This window comes from Macrotis lagotis, chromosome 1, assembly GCF_037893015.1.
Source record: "Macrotis lagotis isolate mMagLag1 chromosome 1, bilby.v1.9.chrom.fasta, whole genome shotgun sequence".
NCBI classification, from domain to species: domain Eukaryota; kingdom Metazoa; phylum Chordata; class Mammalia; order Peramelemorphia; family Peramelidae; genus Macrotis; species Macrotis lagotis.
This window is the reverse complement of record NC_133658.1, coordinates 930,025,043-930,042,363: the sequence shown is the minus strand read 5'-3', so window position 1 is coordinate 930,042,363 and position 17,321 is coordinate 930,025,043. Positions and strand designations below refer to the sequence as shown.

General features: G+C 37.4%; 1 protein-coding gene across 1 annotated transcript in view; it reads left to right on the top strand.

The window, feature by feature from the left end:
• LOC141510377 (uncharacterized) overlaps positions 1 to 11,110 on the top strand; it is a 42,657-nt gene extending 31,547 nt beyond the window's left edge. The window contains 3 exon segments of the mRNA XM_074220256.1: positions 4,564 to 4,690; positions 5,929 to 5,997; positions 8,903 to 11,110. Coding sequence (XP_074076357.1) covers positions 4,564 to 4,690; positions 5,929 to 5,997; positions 8,903 to 11,025 — 2,319 coding nt within the window. The 3' untranslated portion in view covers positions 11,026 to 11,110.
• The last annotated feature ends 6,211 nt before the right edge of the window (positions 11,111 to 17,321 follow it).

Sequence of the window (17,321 nt, the reverse complement as noted above, 5' to 3'; positions counted from 1 at the left end):
TTAGCTGCTTTTGATATATTTTCTCCTTGCTTGGGGATCTCTTTCTGGAGGGTGATCTGTGGATTCTTTGAGTTTCTATTTAACTCTGTACTTTGAGAATATCAGGACAGTTTTCCTCGCTTACTTTTTGGGAAATAAAATCTTTTTTTTGCTCATTGCTTCCAGATTGTCCAATAATTTAAAATTATATTTCCTGAATCAATTTGTCAGGTTTGTTGTTTATTCACTGAGACATTGCATATTTCTTCTAGTTTTTCTTTATCTTTTTTTTTTTTTTTTTGGTTTTGTTATTGCCCACAAAGTTATCAGCTTCCCTTTGCTCCATTTTATTTTTTAAGGAATAGTATTCTTCAGTAAGCTTTTATCTCCTTTGGATTTGGTCAATTCTTTTCTCTTTAAGGCATTCTTCTCTCTATTGGGTTTTTGTACTTCTTTTTCCCTTTGACCCAGTCTGACATCTCTCTTACTTGATTTTCAAAATCCTTTTTGTACTCCTTCATTAACTGAGACCAATTGATATTCTTCTTTGAGGCTTTGGATGTAGAAGCTTTTACTTTATCTTCCTCTAAGTATTTATTTTGTTTTTCCTGATGACTGTAGTAACTGTTTATGGTCACTTTTTTTCCCCCTTCTGTTGTTTGCTCATTTCCTCTGACTATGACTTGATAATAAACTGTTTGTTAAAGTAGGGCCAAGATTCCAGAGAGAAGGCAGGCCAGGTTTAAACCTGACCTGGCTTTCCCTCTGAACCTACATGAATTTAACTCTTAACAGATTTTGGAGGTGAAGGGAGGGGAAAATACATATGGAGATGAGATAGCATGAAGGGCAATAAAGTAATTATCATTATTATAATTATAGCTCTGAATGTGAATAGCATGAAATCCCCCATAAAATGGAAGTGGATCACAGTGTATTAAAAACCAAAATTCTATAATTTGCATACAAGAAACACATTTGAAGCAAATGAGATACACAGAGAGCAAAGGTAAAAGATTGGAACAATGTATTATACTTCACATGAAGTTGAAAAGGCAAGGGTAGCAATCCTTATCTCTGAGAATGCAGTTGCAAAAATAGATCTCATTAAAAGGGTTAAGGAAGGAAACTATATCCTCCTAATGTTACTAGAGACAGTGAAGTAATTTCAGTTCTAAAGATGTTCACATGAAGCAATACAGCAACCAGATTCTGAGATGAGAAGATATTTGACTCATCCAACCTTTCTGCAGAGTAGTCAGGAACTATGTCCAAAGGGCAACAAAAATGTGCATACCCTTTGATCCAGCCATACTACTACTGGGCCTATACCCTGAAGAGATGATGAAAGAGGGTAAAAACATCACTTGTACAAAAATATTCATAGCAGCCCTGTTTGTGGTGGCAAAGAATTGGAAATCAAGTAAATGTCCTTCAGTTGGGGAATGGCTTAGCAAACTGGTATATGTATGTCATGGAACATTATTGTTCTGTTAGAAACCAGGAGGGATGGGAATTCAGGGAAGTCTACAGGGATTTGCATGAACTGATGCTGAGTGAGATGAGCAGAACCAGAAAACATTGTACACTAACAACATGGGGGTGATGACCAACCGTGATGGACTTGCTCATTCCATCAGTGTAACAATCATGGACAATTAGGGGCTGCTTTGATGGAGAATACCATCTGTATTCAGAAAAACAACTGTGGAGTTTGAACAAAGACCAAGGACTATTACCTTTAATTTAGTGGAAAAACACCTGATATCTCATTGTCTGATCTTGGTATCTCTTTTACTTTGTTTCTTCCTTAAGGATATGATTTCTCTCTTGTCACATTCAATTTGGATCAGTGTATACCATGGAAACAATGTAAAGACTGGCAAATTGCCTTCTGTTGGGAGGGGGGAGATGAATAAGATTTGGAGGAAAAAATTGTAAAACTCAAAATAAATAAAATCTTTAAAAAGAAAAGAAAAAGAAAACTTATTTTTGATTACCCTCTAGAGAAAATTGAATTAGGTTAGAAAGGAATATACCATTTTTCTTCAGTACATAGCACCTACACAACCACTGACCGTGTATTAGGGCATAAATATCTCTTAATCAAATGCAGGAAGGCAGAAATATTGAATCCACCCTTTCTTGACCATGATGCAATAAAAATCACTTGCAATCTCAAGGGCCTTGGAGAGATAGACCTAAAGCTAATTGGAAACTAAATAAGCTAGATTTGGAGAATAGGTGGATCAAACAAGAAATCGTAGAAGGAATTAATAATTTCATCTAAGAGAATGACAATAATCAGACATCATACAAAATTTATGTCAGATAGCCAAAGCAGGTATGAGAGGAATTATTATATCTCCAAATGGTCACATTAATAAGAAAGATAAGGGGGAAATAAATGAACTGGGAATGCAACTAAAAATTAGATAAAGAACAATTTAAAAATTCTCAAAATTAAAAGTGAAGTTAATAACATCGAAAGGAAGGAAAAAACTATTGAATTAATAAACTTGCCTGAAGGGGCTGCTAGGTGGTGCAGTGGATAAAGCACTGGCCCTGGAGTCAGGAGTACCTGGGTTCAAATGTGGCCTTTGGACAAGCCATGTAATTCTGCTGCCTTGGGAAAAAAAATAATAATAATAAAAAATAAATAAGCCTGAGTTGGTTTTACGAAAAAAGCAATAAAATAGATGTTAAGTTTTAGTTTATTTTATTAAAAATAAAAACATGAAAACCAAATTCAAAACCTGTAAAAGAAAACGAGTATTTAAAATGTAAACCGTGAAGTGAGCACCAATGAGGAAATTAATGTATTAATTCAGAACTGTTTTGTTCAACTGTAGGCCAACAAGTTTGATAATCTTAGGCAAAATGCATATTTACAAAAATACAAACTGCACATGTTAAATGAAGCTAAAATGGAATCCTTAAATATCTTCATTTTAGAAAAGGTTTTTGATTAGAGAAACGCAAATTTAAACATCTCTGAGGTTCCAACTCACACCTATTATATTGGCCAATATGACTAGAAAGGAAAATGATCGATGTTGCAGGGGCTTGGGGGTTTGGGGATTTGTTGGTTGCGTTGTAAACTGTTCCAACCTTTCTGGACAGTAGTTTGGAATAATGCCCAAAGGACAATAAAATTTTACATACCTTTTGATCCAGCAATACTACTACTGGATCTGCTACTTGAAGAGATCTTGAAAAAAAGGAAAAAATATTGCATATGTACAAAAATATTCCTAATATTTCAGAAATTCCTGGAAAGACTTAAATGAACTGATGCTAAGTGAGATGAACACAACCAGAAGAACATTGTACACCCGAACAAAAACATGGGATAATGATCAACCGTGATGGACTTTTTCATTTCAGCATTACAATAATCAAAGAGAATTTTAAGACTTATGTTGGAAAATACCTCCAATATGTAGACATTGAACTGTGGAGTTCAGTGAAGATCAGAGCTGCTTATCTTCTATTTTTAAAAGTTGTCTTATGTGTCATATCATTTTCTCAATCTCATGCTTTCTTTATTCTGTTTAAATTTGAATGTTCTCTCACTGTATGAATGTATGTTTAGCATGGTCATAAATAAGAGCCTATATTAGATTGCTTTCTCTGAAGAGAGGGAAGGGAAGAAAACTATCAAACACAAAATATTGCAAAAAAAAAAATGGTTCCTTAAAATCCTCCATTGGAAGTAACTGAAAAAACAGAGAAATAAATGTTTGACGGGAAAAAAGAAATAACAGCAGTTATAGAGCCAAGATATAAAATGTTTTAACTATGGCCCATAATACTTGGGGCTCACTCAAGCTCTCAATATAGTAAAAATTATCTCCTCCACTTGGGTGGATACAGTTTCATATCACTCAGTTTAGTTCTTTAGTGGCATTAATATTCCATATTTCTCAAGGTAAAAGTTGATTTTTGGATCATAGAAGATGTACTATATTTTCTATATGCTCTATTCAGTCAAGATAAGATACATTTGATCCACAGAGTAGACATTTCTTGATTGCTTTTCATTAATTTATTGTGGGGTTTTTGGGGTTTTTTTTTTTAAGTTTTTGCAAGGCAAATGGGGTTAAGTGGCTTGCCCAAGGCCACACAGCTAGGTAATTATTAAGTGTCTGAGACCGGATTTGAACCCAGGTACTCCTAACTCCAAGGCTGGTGCTTCATCCACTGTGCCACCTAGCCGCCCCAATTTATCATTTTTTAACCATATCATTTATGCTCATTTTGATAAAGTACTAAGTCTGTTTTCCTTCTCCTCCATATCCTCATATCTCTCTGATATGCACTTTGTGTGATTCAATAGTTAGTAGAAATTCTCATTAAGACATTTCTCAACTTTGTTCCAAAGGAAAATATCAGATGTATTTTTCAGTATTCCATTGAACTTGTCAAGATTACAAGTGTGGGTTCTGATTGTATTAAAGGTTTGACCTTTCTGTAAATCCCTTCTCTGGCCTTTAGTTTTCTCCTTTAAATTGATGAGCATTGGCCTGAAACAATTCTGAAATGTATTTCATATTGTAAGTTTTCTGAGTTTTGATGTTTTAGGTGGTTATGGCATTCACGGATGTGGCTGTGGACTTCACCCCAGAGGAGTGGAGCCTGTTGGATGATGCTCAGAAGCAGCTGCACAAGGAAGTCATGCTGGAGAATGCTCAGAACTTGCTCTTCCTAGGTAAAGACCACTTTCCCCTGGGAAGTCTGTCATTAGTAGGAGTGTCTTCACTCCCTCCCTAATGTATAGGATTGGTGGCATCTATCATTTCTTTTTTGTTTTTTGAGTTTTTTTCTAAGATAATGGGGTTAAGGTCACACAGCTAGTTAGCTATTCAGTGTCTGAGGCTGGATTTGAACTCAGGTACTCCTGACTCCATGGGTGGTGCTGTATCCACTGCTCTACTCACCTCATGTATCACTTCTTAAAAAGGCCATAGTGGTTACCTCCTTTGTTAAACAGAAAAGAATTCCCTGGTTTTCCTAGAACAAGTATATTTGTTATGGGCTAGAGAATTGGGAATATGGATTCTGAATCTTAGAATTGGAATGGTCTCAGACAGTGCAACTTTATCCTTTGTCTGGACATGAATTTGTCTGCAAAGTCTCTCAGCATAGAACCTACAGGTTGGCGGACCCCCCCCCGCCTTCTTCTTCTGGAAGTCTTTTGCCAGTAGAACATTATTTTTGTTGAGTTTAAATTGGTAGCTCACTGCTGCTGGGGATATTCTTAGATTAAAATTTCAGGATGGCTTTAGATATTAATTATTTGGCAACAAAACTATTAAAAATGGAAATGAAGTCTGTCATTGGTCTTCTTTCAAACATCTCCAAAATTTAGATAAGAGATGCAGGGATAGAAAGGTTAGAGAATAAGTATTTCTACACATCTTTTCTGCACATCTACTATTATATTGGGCCAGTGGCTGGCTAATGCTTTTCTTAATGGAGGTCATCTGACATGATCCTCACACCTTTGTGTTTCGGTTGCTACTATTATCTCCATTGGATTGTTTGGGACTTGGAGGGAAACAAAGATGAAATGATATGTCCACAGAATCATAAGTAGTAAATTTCTGAGACAAGATTTGAACTCAAGTCTTCTTGGCTCCAGGTCCAGGACTACCTCCTCTAATTAGCTGCTTCTGATTTGTAGCAAAAGGAAAGAGTGGAAGGTGGCTATTCCTCTATTGGGGGTGGTAAGGCAAAGTTGGAATTTGCTGATTCCAGGTTGATGACACATTTTCTGTTGTCCCTCACCCTTCTCATAACCCTCAAAGCTCCTATCAATAACCCTGGACACTTTCTTTGATCACTTTGGTCACTTTGTGATTCTTGCTTACATTCCACCTTTCCCCAATGAGGAGGAAATAACAAATTTCTCCCCATCCTCATTCCCAATTCATTTTCCATCTCCAGGACTTCCAATTCCCAGAGAAAATTTGTTCATCCACTTAGAGCAAGAAGGTCTGAGGATCTCCTGTCCAGGTGAGTGAGGACACAACTGTGGCTTCTGGATGTGACAGGAAAGAGGTTGTAGACTTGTGGGAGTTTGTAAGACCTAACTTGGTATTCCTTTTCAGATACTTTTTAACAGTGAAAACCTGGGCAAGTCATTGAGTCTATCAAGTCTCAGTTTCATCATTTGTTAAACGACAGACTTGGACTCCATGAACTCTCATTTTGCTTCTAGTGATACTTCAGTGATCCCCTTCAAAGTCTTTATTGGCACTTTTGGAGCATGGAACTCCAGTGCAATTATTTAGAGGGGGCTGAGGTTGTCTCATATGAAGTCTTTCTTAGACCTTTCATAAATCAGCAAGCATTTATTAAGTAGTTATGATATGCCAGAACTTTGTTAAGCACCAGAGATATGAGGAGATTCCCTGCTTTCAAGAAGTTCACAGGATTGTGGGAAAGATAACAGGGACACAATTCTATAAGATCTCTTTTATCAAGAATCAAGTAGAACTAGATAAGTGAAGTAAGATTAAGGGACCTGGAAGAATCTAATGGAAGAAGGTGGGGTTTGAGCTTGTTCTTCAGAGATGCCAGATTGACCATTCTGGGCATAAATTGTCATTAAAATGGGGGAATGGGACCAGTTTCCCAATAGAAAGTAGGAGATACAACATTATAAGGCAGATTCCAGTTACTTGTGTATAGGAAACAGCTTTGGTATAAGGGTTTACATAATATTGAAAGGGAAGGTCTGTGCCTTGTTCTGTAATACATGTCTCAATTATGCCTCCAAGTCATTCCTATGTCCTTGATTCAGTGATAATTGCAAGGAGACCTCTAAACTAAAGAGATCAAAGGTAGAGTGAAAAATCCACACTGCACAAAAAATGGTTATGAGTGCTGTTTATTGTTGTTATAATAAGGAAACTGGAAACCAAGGTGTTGCCCATGTATATTCAGAAATGATTGTGGAAGTGATGACCCAATAAGATAATAGGACCTTGTAGTCTGAGCTAATATAACGAAAGGCTTAATTTCAAAGAATCTGATCCATGCAGGGGACAACTACAACCTCAGGGTAGAGCAGGATCATCCAACATCACTTGCTTTTGGAATCCCATTTCTTAAACACCTCAAAAATGTATTGGGATTCTCCCTGTTGATGTAACTCCATGACAGAATGCCATTCATGTAAATCTGAGCTGTACATCTGTTGTATCTCCAGCTATATTGGGGCTTTTAAAAAATAAAATCACATGATCCTTTACCTAAGTTTGAAGGGTAAAAGGAATGGGAATTTTACAAGCCTTCTCAAAGAGGGATGGAAATCCATTTTACCTCAATAATTCACTTAACTGTCCATAAAAAGAATCACAAAGTAGAATGATAACACATTTGTAGTGGCTTAATATATTTTTGGTATTGACTAATTAGCTTATGCAGTTGGCTAAGTAGTTTAGTAATTGTTAAATGAACTTTCGTATCAATTGTATATATTACTTTGAGTTTTTTCATAAAAGTAGGTTGATAGAGAAAATAACCTTTTCAAAGGCAAACCTCTTCAATCAATTTATTTATTGGCTTCTTTTACTCTAGAACATAGACTACTTTCTGCCAGGAACTAGTGAAGGACTGACTTAGGTAGCCAACCAGTTCTTCTAAAAATCATCCTGCTGGTAGTATAGGTATATAAGTAGAAGATAAGTAATGAGTGATAAAAAAGAAAAATGTCATTTTTATTGTTTATATTCACATGTCATAAATTCATGCTTTGTTCAGATGCTGGCTAGTGATCATGGTCAGGGAACCTGTCAACTGTCCTTCAGGAAAAAAAATCTATTTGTATCATTTTTATCTGGTGATTATATTGCTGATAAGATTTGATTACAATGTTATTGGTGAAGGAGGAAGTTCTCTCCTGTAGTGAGAGAAATCAAATAAAGTTCCATGTATTTCTGATAACTTGAACTTGAGATGGGCTTGGAAAGAATCTAACTTGACCTCCGATGAAGAAAAAAGAAATGTAGCATTGGCATTCATGATGAGGTCTTCTTGGGTGGCTAGGTGTCGCAGTGGATAAAGCACCGGCCCTGGAGTCAGGAATACTTGGGTTCAAATCTGGTCTCAGACACTTAATAATTACCTAGCTGTGTGGCCTTGGGCAAGCCACTTAATCCCATGTGCCTTGCAAAAACCTAAAAAAAATGATGAGGTCTTCTCTTCAGCAACCAAATTATCATGGTGAATGAACTCAGCAGTGAAATTACATTGTGCTTTTAAATATGATAGATAAAACAATACTACAGATAGTGCAATTGGGACAAATAGTACGTATATCTACTATAACTGACACAATACCATCTGAATAAATTTTCTGATAGATAATATTGGAAATTATTACAAGACAGTAGAGAATAATAATCTTTGTCTCAGGCTGAAATACTGAATGACTACACAATAGGGCATCAAAATTAGTCTATAATGAATAGGATAATCCCCTATTAAGAAAATAACAAAATTAGCATGATGCAAATTCATTTGTTGAAATGATTTAAAGTTCAAAGGAGAACATCTGTCTAGTGCAATGGATGTCACCAGGTTTTAGTTCTATTCTTTGGTATTAGGATTGGAATCAGTTCACTTGGCCATTCAGACCTCATGACACAAATTGTAAAGTATAATGATAAGGCTATCTCTGCAGTCGTCTCTAGTTATTTCTTAGGATCCAAAGCAATTGGCTGTGGAATTCCTTGTCACTTCAGCTATTGTTTTAAGATAATAACTTTTTTAAATGATTAATTCTGACAGTTTAAGTTTCATGTCCTTTTTTTTTTTGACTGGGATATTTAAATGTCAGTTACTTTACTTTCTGCCAATAGAAATAAGAGGATGTACTTATATTTATGTGTGTTTGTCTTTGTATTGTTTCCAGTAGATGGAACCAGGTTTGATGAGGAGATGGGTACAAATATGAAAATGACATCTTGGAATGGCAATACTTGTTACAGTGAAGAGAGGGCTTATCTAGGTAAACATCAGAGAAACCACAATGATGAGAAAGAATATAAATACACACAGCATCAAAAAACTCTCAGAAATTCTTCTAATAATACTAGAATTAATAGAATCTTCACTGAGGAGAAATCTTATGAACGAGGAAAGACTTTCATGTTCAACTCCAGTCTTGGTCAGCATCAGAAAATCCACCATAGGAAAACACCTTACTTCTGGAATCAGTGTGGAAATGGTTTCAGAAGGTGCAGCTATCTTGCTGTATATCAGAGAATCCACACTGGAGAGAAACCTTATGAATGTAAACAATGTGGAAAGACTTTCACACACAGAGAGAGTCTATCTAGACATCAGGGAATCCACACTGGAGAAAAACCATATGAATGTAATTATTGTGAGAAGACTTTCACTCGTAACTACAATCTTGCTGTACATCAGAGAATTCACACTGGAGAGAAACCTTATGAATGTACTCAATGTGGAAAGACTTTCAGGCACGGCTCCAGTCTTATTAACCATCAGAGAATCCACAGTGGACAGAAAGATTATGAATGTAATCATTGTGGAAAGGCTTTCACACGGAGTACCCATCTTGCTGTACATCTGAGAATCCACACTGGAGAGAAACCTTATGAATGTAATCAATGTGGAAAGGCTTTCAGAGAGAGCTCCAGGCTTACTAAACATCAGAGGACCCATACTGGAGAGAAACCTTATGAGTGTAATCAATGTGGAAAGGCTTTCAGAGAGAACTCCAGGCTTGCTGTACATCAGAGAATCCACACTGCACAGAAATCTTATGAATGTAATCAATGTGGAAAGGCTTTCAGAGAGAACTCCAGGCTTGCTGTACATCAGAGAATCCACACTGCACAGAAATCTTATGAATGTAATCAATGTGGAAAGACTTTCAGTTATAGATCTACTCTTGCCCTACATCAGAGAATCCACACTGGAGAGAAACCTTATGAATGTAATCAATGTGGAAAGACTTTTAATCGTAGCTCTAGTTTTTCTAGACATCAGAGAATCCACACTGGAGAGAAACCTTATGCATGTAGTTATTGTGGAAAGACTTTCACTTGTAACTCCAATCTTTCTGAACATCAGAGAATCCACACTGGAGAGAAGCTTTATGAATGTAATCAGTGTGGAAAGGCTTTCACACGGAGCACCTATCTTGCTGAGCATCAGAGAATCCACACTGGAGAGAAACCTTATGAATGCAATCAATGTGGAAAGGCTTTCAGAGCAAGTTCCAGGCTTGCTAAACATCAGAGAATCCACACTGGAGTGAAACCTTATGAATGTAATCAATGTGGAAAGGCTTTCAGGGAGAGCTCCAGTCTTGCTATACATCAGATAATTCACACTGGAGAGAAATCTTATGAATGTAGTCAGTGTGGAAAGACTTTCAGTCAGAAATCCACGCTTTCCCTACATCAGAGAATCCACACTGGAGAAAAACCTTATGAATGTAATCAATGTGGAAAGACTTTCAATCGTAGCTCCAGTTTTGCTAGACATCAGAGAATCCACACTGGCGAGAAACCTTATGCATGTAGTTATTGTGGAAAGACTTTTGCTTGTAACTCCGATCTTGCCAAACATCAGAGAATCCACACTGGAGAGAAGCTTTATGAATGTAATCAATGTGGAAAGACTTTCACACATAGAAATTGTCTAGCTCGACATCAAAGAATCCACACTGGAGAAAAGCCTTATGAATGTAATTGTTGTGGAAAGACTTTCACTTGTAAGTCCAATCTTGCTGTACATCAGAGAATACACACTGGAGAGAAACCTTATGAATGTGTTCTATGTGGAAAGACTTTCAGGCAAGGCTCCACTCTTATTAACCATCAGAGAATACACACTGGAGAGAAACCTTATGAATGTAGTCAGTGTAGAAAGACTTTCAGGCAGGGCTCCAGTCTTGCTATACATCAGAGAATTCACATGGGGCAGAAACCTATGAATGTAATCAATGTGGAAAGGCTTTCACACACAGAGTCTAGGTATACATCAGAAAATCCACACTGAAGAAAAATTTCATGAATGTAATTATTGTGGAAAGGCTTTCTCTTGTAACTCCAATCTTGCCATACATCAGAGAATTCATAGTGAGGAGAAATCTTATGAATGTAATCAGTGTGGTAAACCTTTCACATGGAGCACCCATCTTGCTGTACATCAGAGACGCCACACTGGAGAGAACCCTTATGAGTGTAATCAGTGTTGAGAGGCTTTTTCATTCCACTCCAGTCTTGCTCACCATCAGAAAAATGCATTGTGGAGAGAAAACCTATGTGTGTGATCAATGAGACTTTCACAGAAAGCTCTATTGTTGATAAACATCAGAGAAGCCACAATAGAGACAAACTGTATGAATGTCATCAATGTTGAAGGGCTTTTAGGGCTAACTCTTCTCTCATTAATCATCGGAAAATTGACAGTGGAAAGAAAAGTTATGAATGTGATCACTGTGGAAAATCTCACACATACAAAGCAAGTCTGGCTCAACATCAGAGTATCCACAATTGATTAAAAAAAAACTTTAGTATCATGAGTTTGTTAAAACTTTTAGTGTCCATTCTTCCCTCACTAAACATCAGAAAATCCATAGTAGTGAAGATAGCTCCTTAATATCCTCGGTGTGGAAACTCATTCACATATAAAATATCACTTGTTTTTCATTGGAGATTTCAAATGAAATAGAAATCACATTTCAGTAATGAATGTGCATAGTTTTTCCAATGGAAACTTGTCAAGCAGGAGAATGTTTATCTTGGAAAGAAAATCTCTGGACTCAATGTGGGAAGTTCTTCACCCAAAATCAATCTTCCCTTACATGCGAGATTTGTGAATGTCCACGAGGAGCCTGTCTTTACCTGGGAGATGCTGGTCCCTGAACCAAAGCACATTCACATCAGGAAGAAGTTTTACAAAAGCAGTAATTATGAGAAGGCCTTTATTTGCATCTCAAACATTGTAACATCTTGCTGTAGATGAACCTTGTGGATCTAGTTATTGCTAAGAGACCTGTCCCTGCAGCCTGATTGCAATAGACATTGCAAATTTCATCCTCTGCCTATAGTCCTGAAACTGGACAGGATTTTTCTCCAAATCCTAAGGGTAGGGTTCACGTGACTCCCCTAAAATATTTCATGACATTCTTAGGACAAAACTTCTTCAGTCATTCCCCATTGGTTGTGTACTCTTTTTCTCATCATGTTAGCTCCAAATAATGTCATGGTGAGAATATTTTTTTTCTTACTTTTTGCAAGGCAATGGGGTTAAGTGGCTAACCCAAAGCCACACAGCTAGTTAATTATTAAGTGTCTGAGGTCAGATTTGAACTCAGGTACTCCTGACTCCAGGACCAGTGCTGTATCCACTGCGCCACCTAGCCGCCCCCATGGTGAAAATGTTTGTTATGTTTTGGACATTTCTTTTGCTAACAATATATTTAGAGCTGCCTGGTGACCCAGTGAATAGAAGACTGTCCCTGAATCGACAAAAACTAAGTTCACATTTACTCTCTGGTACTATACAGTTGCATGACCTTGAGAAAATCACTTGACCTATTTCTTCCTCCATTTCCTTATCTGTAGGATGCAGTTAGTAATAGCATGCATCTACCTCCTAGGGTCCATGTGAGGTTCAAATGTGATGATATTTGTCAAATGTTTTGCAAACCTTAAAACACTATGTCAATGTTACTTGTTTTCATTGTTCCTACAATCATAACTCATGGCAAGTTGACTGACTTTAATCTTTTTATGACATTAACATGTATGGATAGTGTGATCATTTTCCTTGTATTGAAATTTATATTAGGGGTGGCTAGGTGGCATAGTGGACAAAGCACCGGCTCTAGAGTCAGGAGTACCTGGGTTCAAATCCTGTCTGCAGACACTTACTAATTACCTAGCTGTGTGGCCTTGGGCAAGCCACTTAACCCCATTTGCCTTGCAAAAACCTAAAAAAAATTGATATCCTGAAAATGTTAGATAAAAGCATTATATTGTAATAGATTGGCAAAAAAGATTTATCATTGTAAAACTGGGTTCCAATCCATCTTCAGATGCTCTTTCGCTGTGTAAGTCTAGGTGGCTCTCTGTCTCCATTTACTCATCCCTAAATAAGGGGGTTGGACCCAGTCTCCTCTATGGTTCCTTCCCATCCTATGTCAGTTATTCATCATAAATCTGGTCATATTTTTATACATGTTGATCTTATCAGTATATATTTACAAAAATGGATTTCTACCAGAGAAACCTTTTATAATAATTTTCCCCCCACTTTCCTGTTTTTGCTCTAATTGGGGCTGCATCAGTTTTGTTTGTGCAGAAACTTAAATGTCATGTTCTTCTGGGCTAAGTCAACATTGAACAGATGCTCTGAGATGACTTTAATTTAGGTGCTGTCTCAATCAGTTTTCTTCAGAGATACCAATGATCCAGATGTTTGGGGGATTTTTCTGCTATGAGAAAAATTTAAATCATTTACCTTTTGATAGAAGTGCCATATTGAGATCAAAATGAAACACCAACTGAATTGTCTTAATCCAAATTTTGCAGAAGATATTCTTCAGCTTTTTGATCATCATTGGATCATTGATAAGCTCCCCCTTATCCCAGACATAAAAGAGTTTCCCCAAGGGTGTCTGCTTTGGCATCCTATTCTTGCTTGCTTTGGGTCCTGTGATAAAAAAAAGAAAATGAGGTTCTTAGGGTCCCCAAAGGATAAAACCTACCGCGTTAATTCTGTCCCTGGCTGTGCCATCCTTGTAGACAATTGGCTGCTTAGGATTTGTACCTGAAGTCCAACTATACTAAAGGTGCAATGTTCCTGTCTTCTTACAGAACAAATTCCAATAATAAGGTTAAGTGTAAAAGATGATGAATCTTATTGGTGATCTTTGATTAAATATAGTGAGGGAATTGTCATAAAAATAAAGTGGCCTTGCCCTACCAAATTTTAAATGTTATTCCAAAGCCGCAATTATCCAAACTCATACTGGTTGAGAAATAGAATAATGGATTAGTAGATTCAGATAGATCCAAAGAATTGGTAGGAAATGACCTCAATAATATTCTTTTTGATAAATCCAGTGATATGTGTTTCTAGGATAAGCACTCACTATTTGACAAAAATTGTTTGGCAAACTGGCAACTTGTAATAAAAGGGAATGAATAGATCAAGAAATACTCTGTATGGTCTGTGGAGAGGGGAGAAATTTATGACCAAACAAGAAATAGAGTACATTATAAATTGCAAAAGGAATGATTTTGACTATATTAAGTTTAAAGAATTTTCCACTAATGAAACCAATGCTGCTAAGATTAGAAGGAAAACAGAAAGCTGGGAAACAATTTTCAGTTAGGGGCTCTGATCAAGGTCTCATTTCTAAGATATATTGAGAATTTAATCCTATTTATAAGGTTGCGAGTCATCCCCAAGATAGTCAAAGGCTGTGAACAGGCAGTTTTCAAATGAAGAAATTAAAGTTGACTATTATGTGGAAAAAATGTTCCAAATCATTACTGATTAGTGGAACATAAATTAACTATGGGGTTCTACCTCGCCTATCAGATTGACTAAGATGACAAAAAGGGAAAAGGTTCAATGTTGGAGATAGTGTGTGAGGATTGGGACATCAGTGAGAGGTTATTGGAGTTGTGAACTGATCCAACCATTCTGGAGAGTAATATGGAACTAAAGATCAATAAAATTGATCATACCATTGATCCATCAATATCAATCTAGAAGAAATCAAAAAATGGTGAAAATTCCACATGTTCCTAAATAGTCATACTATTTTTTTGAAGTGACAATAAATTGGAAATTGAGGTATTTCCATCCATTAGTTAATGACTGTTATCAAGTAGTCGTATTCTATAAGACTCTAGAGAAGCATGGAATGAATTGCAAGAATTGATACTGAGTGAAAGGGGTAGAGCCAAGAAAACACTACACATTAACTACATGGTGAGTCGATCACCCTCAATGTGTGCAGCTAAATCTCAACATTTCAAAGAACTAGTACAACCGTGGGAGATCTTTTATGGACCATTTGAGGAAGAGAATGTCCAAAGGAACTCAACCAGGATGGCAGAGGGTCTTAAGTTCATGCCATATCACTTGAAGGATCAGCTGAAGAAACTAAAGGTGTTCAGCCTAGGAAAAAAGGAAAGAGTAGGGAGTGAACACAGGAAAGCTGACTTGGTGGCTATCTACAAGTATCTGGTAAGCTATCAAGTTTCATGGATTAAACTTCAGTTCCATGGGGGAGAACTAAGTGCCATGGTCAGGAATTTCAAAGGATATATTCTAATCTGAGGTGTCAAGCTGTAGGAGGTCACCATGAAAGGCAGAGGCAAGGTGAGAGATAAGGAGGATGCCCAGGCTGGGAAGTGGAAGATGGGCATCCCAGTCCTGCCCAAACAACATGCCTAGAAAGAAGCCCTCTTTGGTGCAAGACCCTACCAGGCTTCCAAACTCCATCCCAAAGCTAACACCTGCCAAATTGGCATCTTTGAGAGCCCCTGATCATCCATGGCTTCACCCTTCCTATTCCTAACGAGAAAGACAGGATAAAACTTGGGCAGCACCCAAAACAAAGAAGGGGGTCCTTCAAGGGGCATTCAGTCAAAGGTCTTTGGGGAAAATTGGAATTCTCTACAGCATCTGTAACTATAAAACTGATGTCAGGGAAGCACCAGGTTGAGAACAAAGATAAATTTTGTGCCTTTCTATGCTGAATTTGTATAACCTCAGGAATCCAATTATAGTAAAAAGAGTCTCTTTAAATTCCTGTGAAAACCACCTAACCCTCTCTGTCTTGGGTACTGCTGGGTGGATCCTACAAGGACAGGAGGGAAAAGCTGGACCCTAATGAGATAATAAACTGTTTCAAAAATGATGTGATTTTTCTGTATTCTCTTTTGTCAGCTTGCAAAAACCTCCAACTTTGTTCTTATTGATGCAGAGAATTGTCAAGGTAGCAGAACCAAAATCTGTTAAATGGGACTAGGTTCCCATTCTTGAGTTTCTGTACATTGTCGCTTGTATCTTGTCCCTATTTTCCCTTTCACTTAACTTTGGCCTGGATGCTGGCAGTTTGGAAGTGACTTGGGGACAGAACAGGAACGACTGCTGAAAGGTGGAGGAGCACTTCCAAGCACCACCCTCTGTCCTGTCTGCCATAGAGGGGGACAAAACTGGAAGTGCTGCTGCTTCCAGCTCTTGCTTCTTCTGGTCCCTGCTGTTTCCAGAAGCACAGGGCTTACTCTGGCTTTTCCTCAATCCACATAGAGCTCTGTGGTGGGCATTCCCGTGTGGTCTGGGTAAGCCAAGCCCTCCCCCCACCTTCCCTTTCTAGACTTCTCCTGAGCCTTGCAGCTGACCAGCCAAGATCAGTTAGAAGCCACTTGGCTTTTCCTTCATCTCTTCTTTATTTTCTGTTGTTACTTCTTTTAATAAGTCTTAATTTGTTTTACACCTGTACTCCCAGAGCAAAAGAATGATTCTTCCTAGGTAGATAATCAAACAATCAACAATATAACTTTAGATAGCTTTGATTTCTTCATCCAAAAACCAACCTGTTTCTATCCTTCGACCATTTATCAGTTGGAGAGTGACCTGTAATCTTATAAATTTGATTCAGAAATGAGGTCTTTGACAAAATTGCTAGCTGGGGACAGCTAGGTGGCACAGTAGATAGAGCACTGGCCTTGGAGTCAGGAATACCTGACTTCAAATCTGGCCTCAGACACTTAATAATAATTATCTGTGTGGCCTTAGGCAAGCCACTTAACCCCATTGCCTTGCAAAAAAAAAAAAACCCAAACTACTAGCTGTAGGAGTGGCTAGGTGGCACAGTGTAAAGAGTTCTGGCCCTGGAATTAGAAGTGCCTGAGTTCAAATCCAACCTTAGACAATAATTACCTAACTTTGTGTCATTGGACAAGCTACTTAGCCCCATTGACTTGCAAAAAAAAATGCTAGCTGTGAAAATTGTTTTCCAGCTTTCTTCTAATTTTTGCTGCATTGGTTTTATTTATGCAAAAACTTTAATTTCATATGGTCGAAATCATCTTTTTTTGCAATTCATAATTTTTTCTCTTCTTTGGTCATAAAGGTCTCCCCCTTGCATAGTAATGTTAGGTAGAGTATTTCTTTTTCTACCTGGCTTATCTAAATCCTTTATGTCTAAATCCTGTATTCATTTCAACCTTATTTTGCTTGTAATTGGATAACAGACATCCTTATGGGAATGCTGTTAGTTTATTCCCATTCTATATAGTGCTTCCTGGTGGTTTCAGAGAGATACT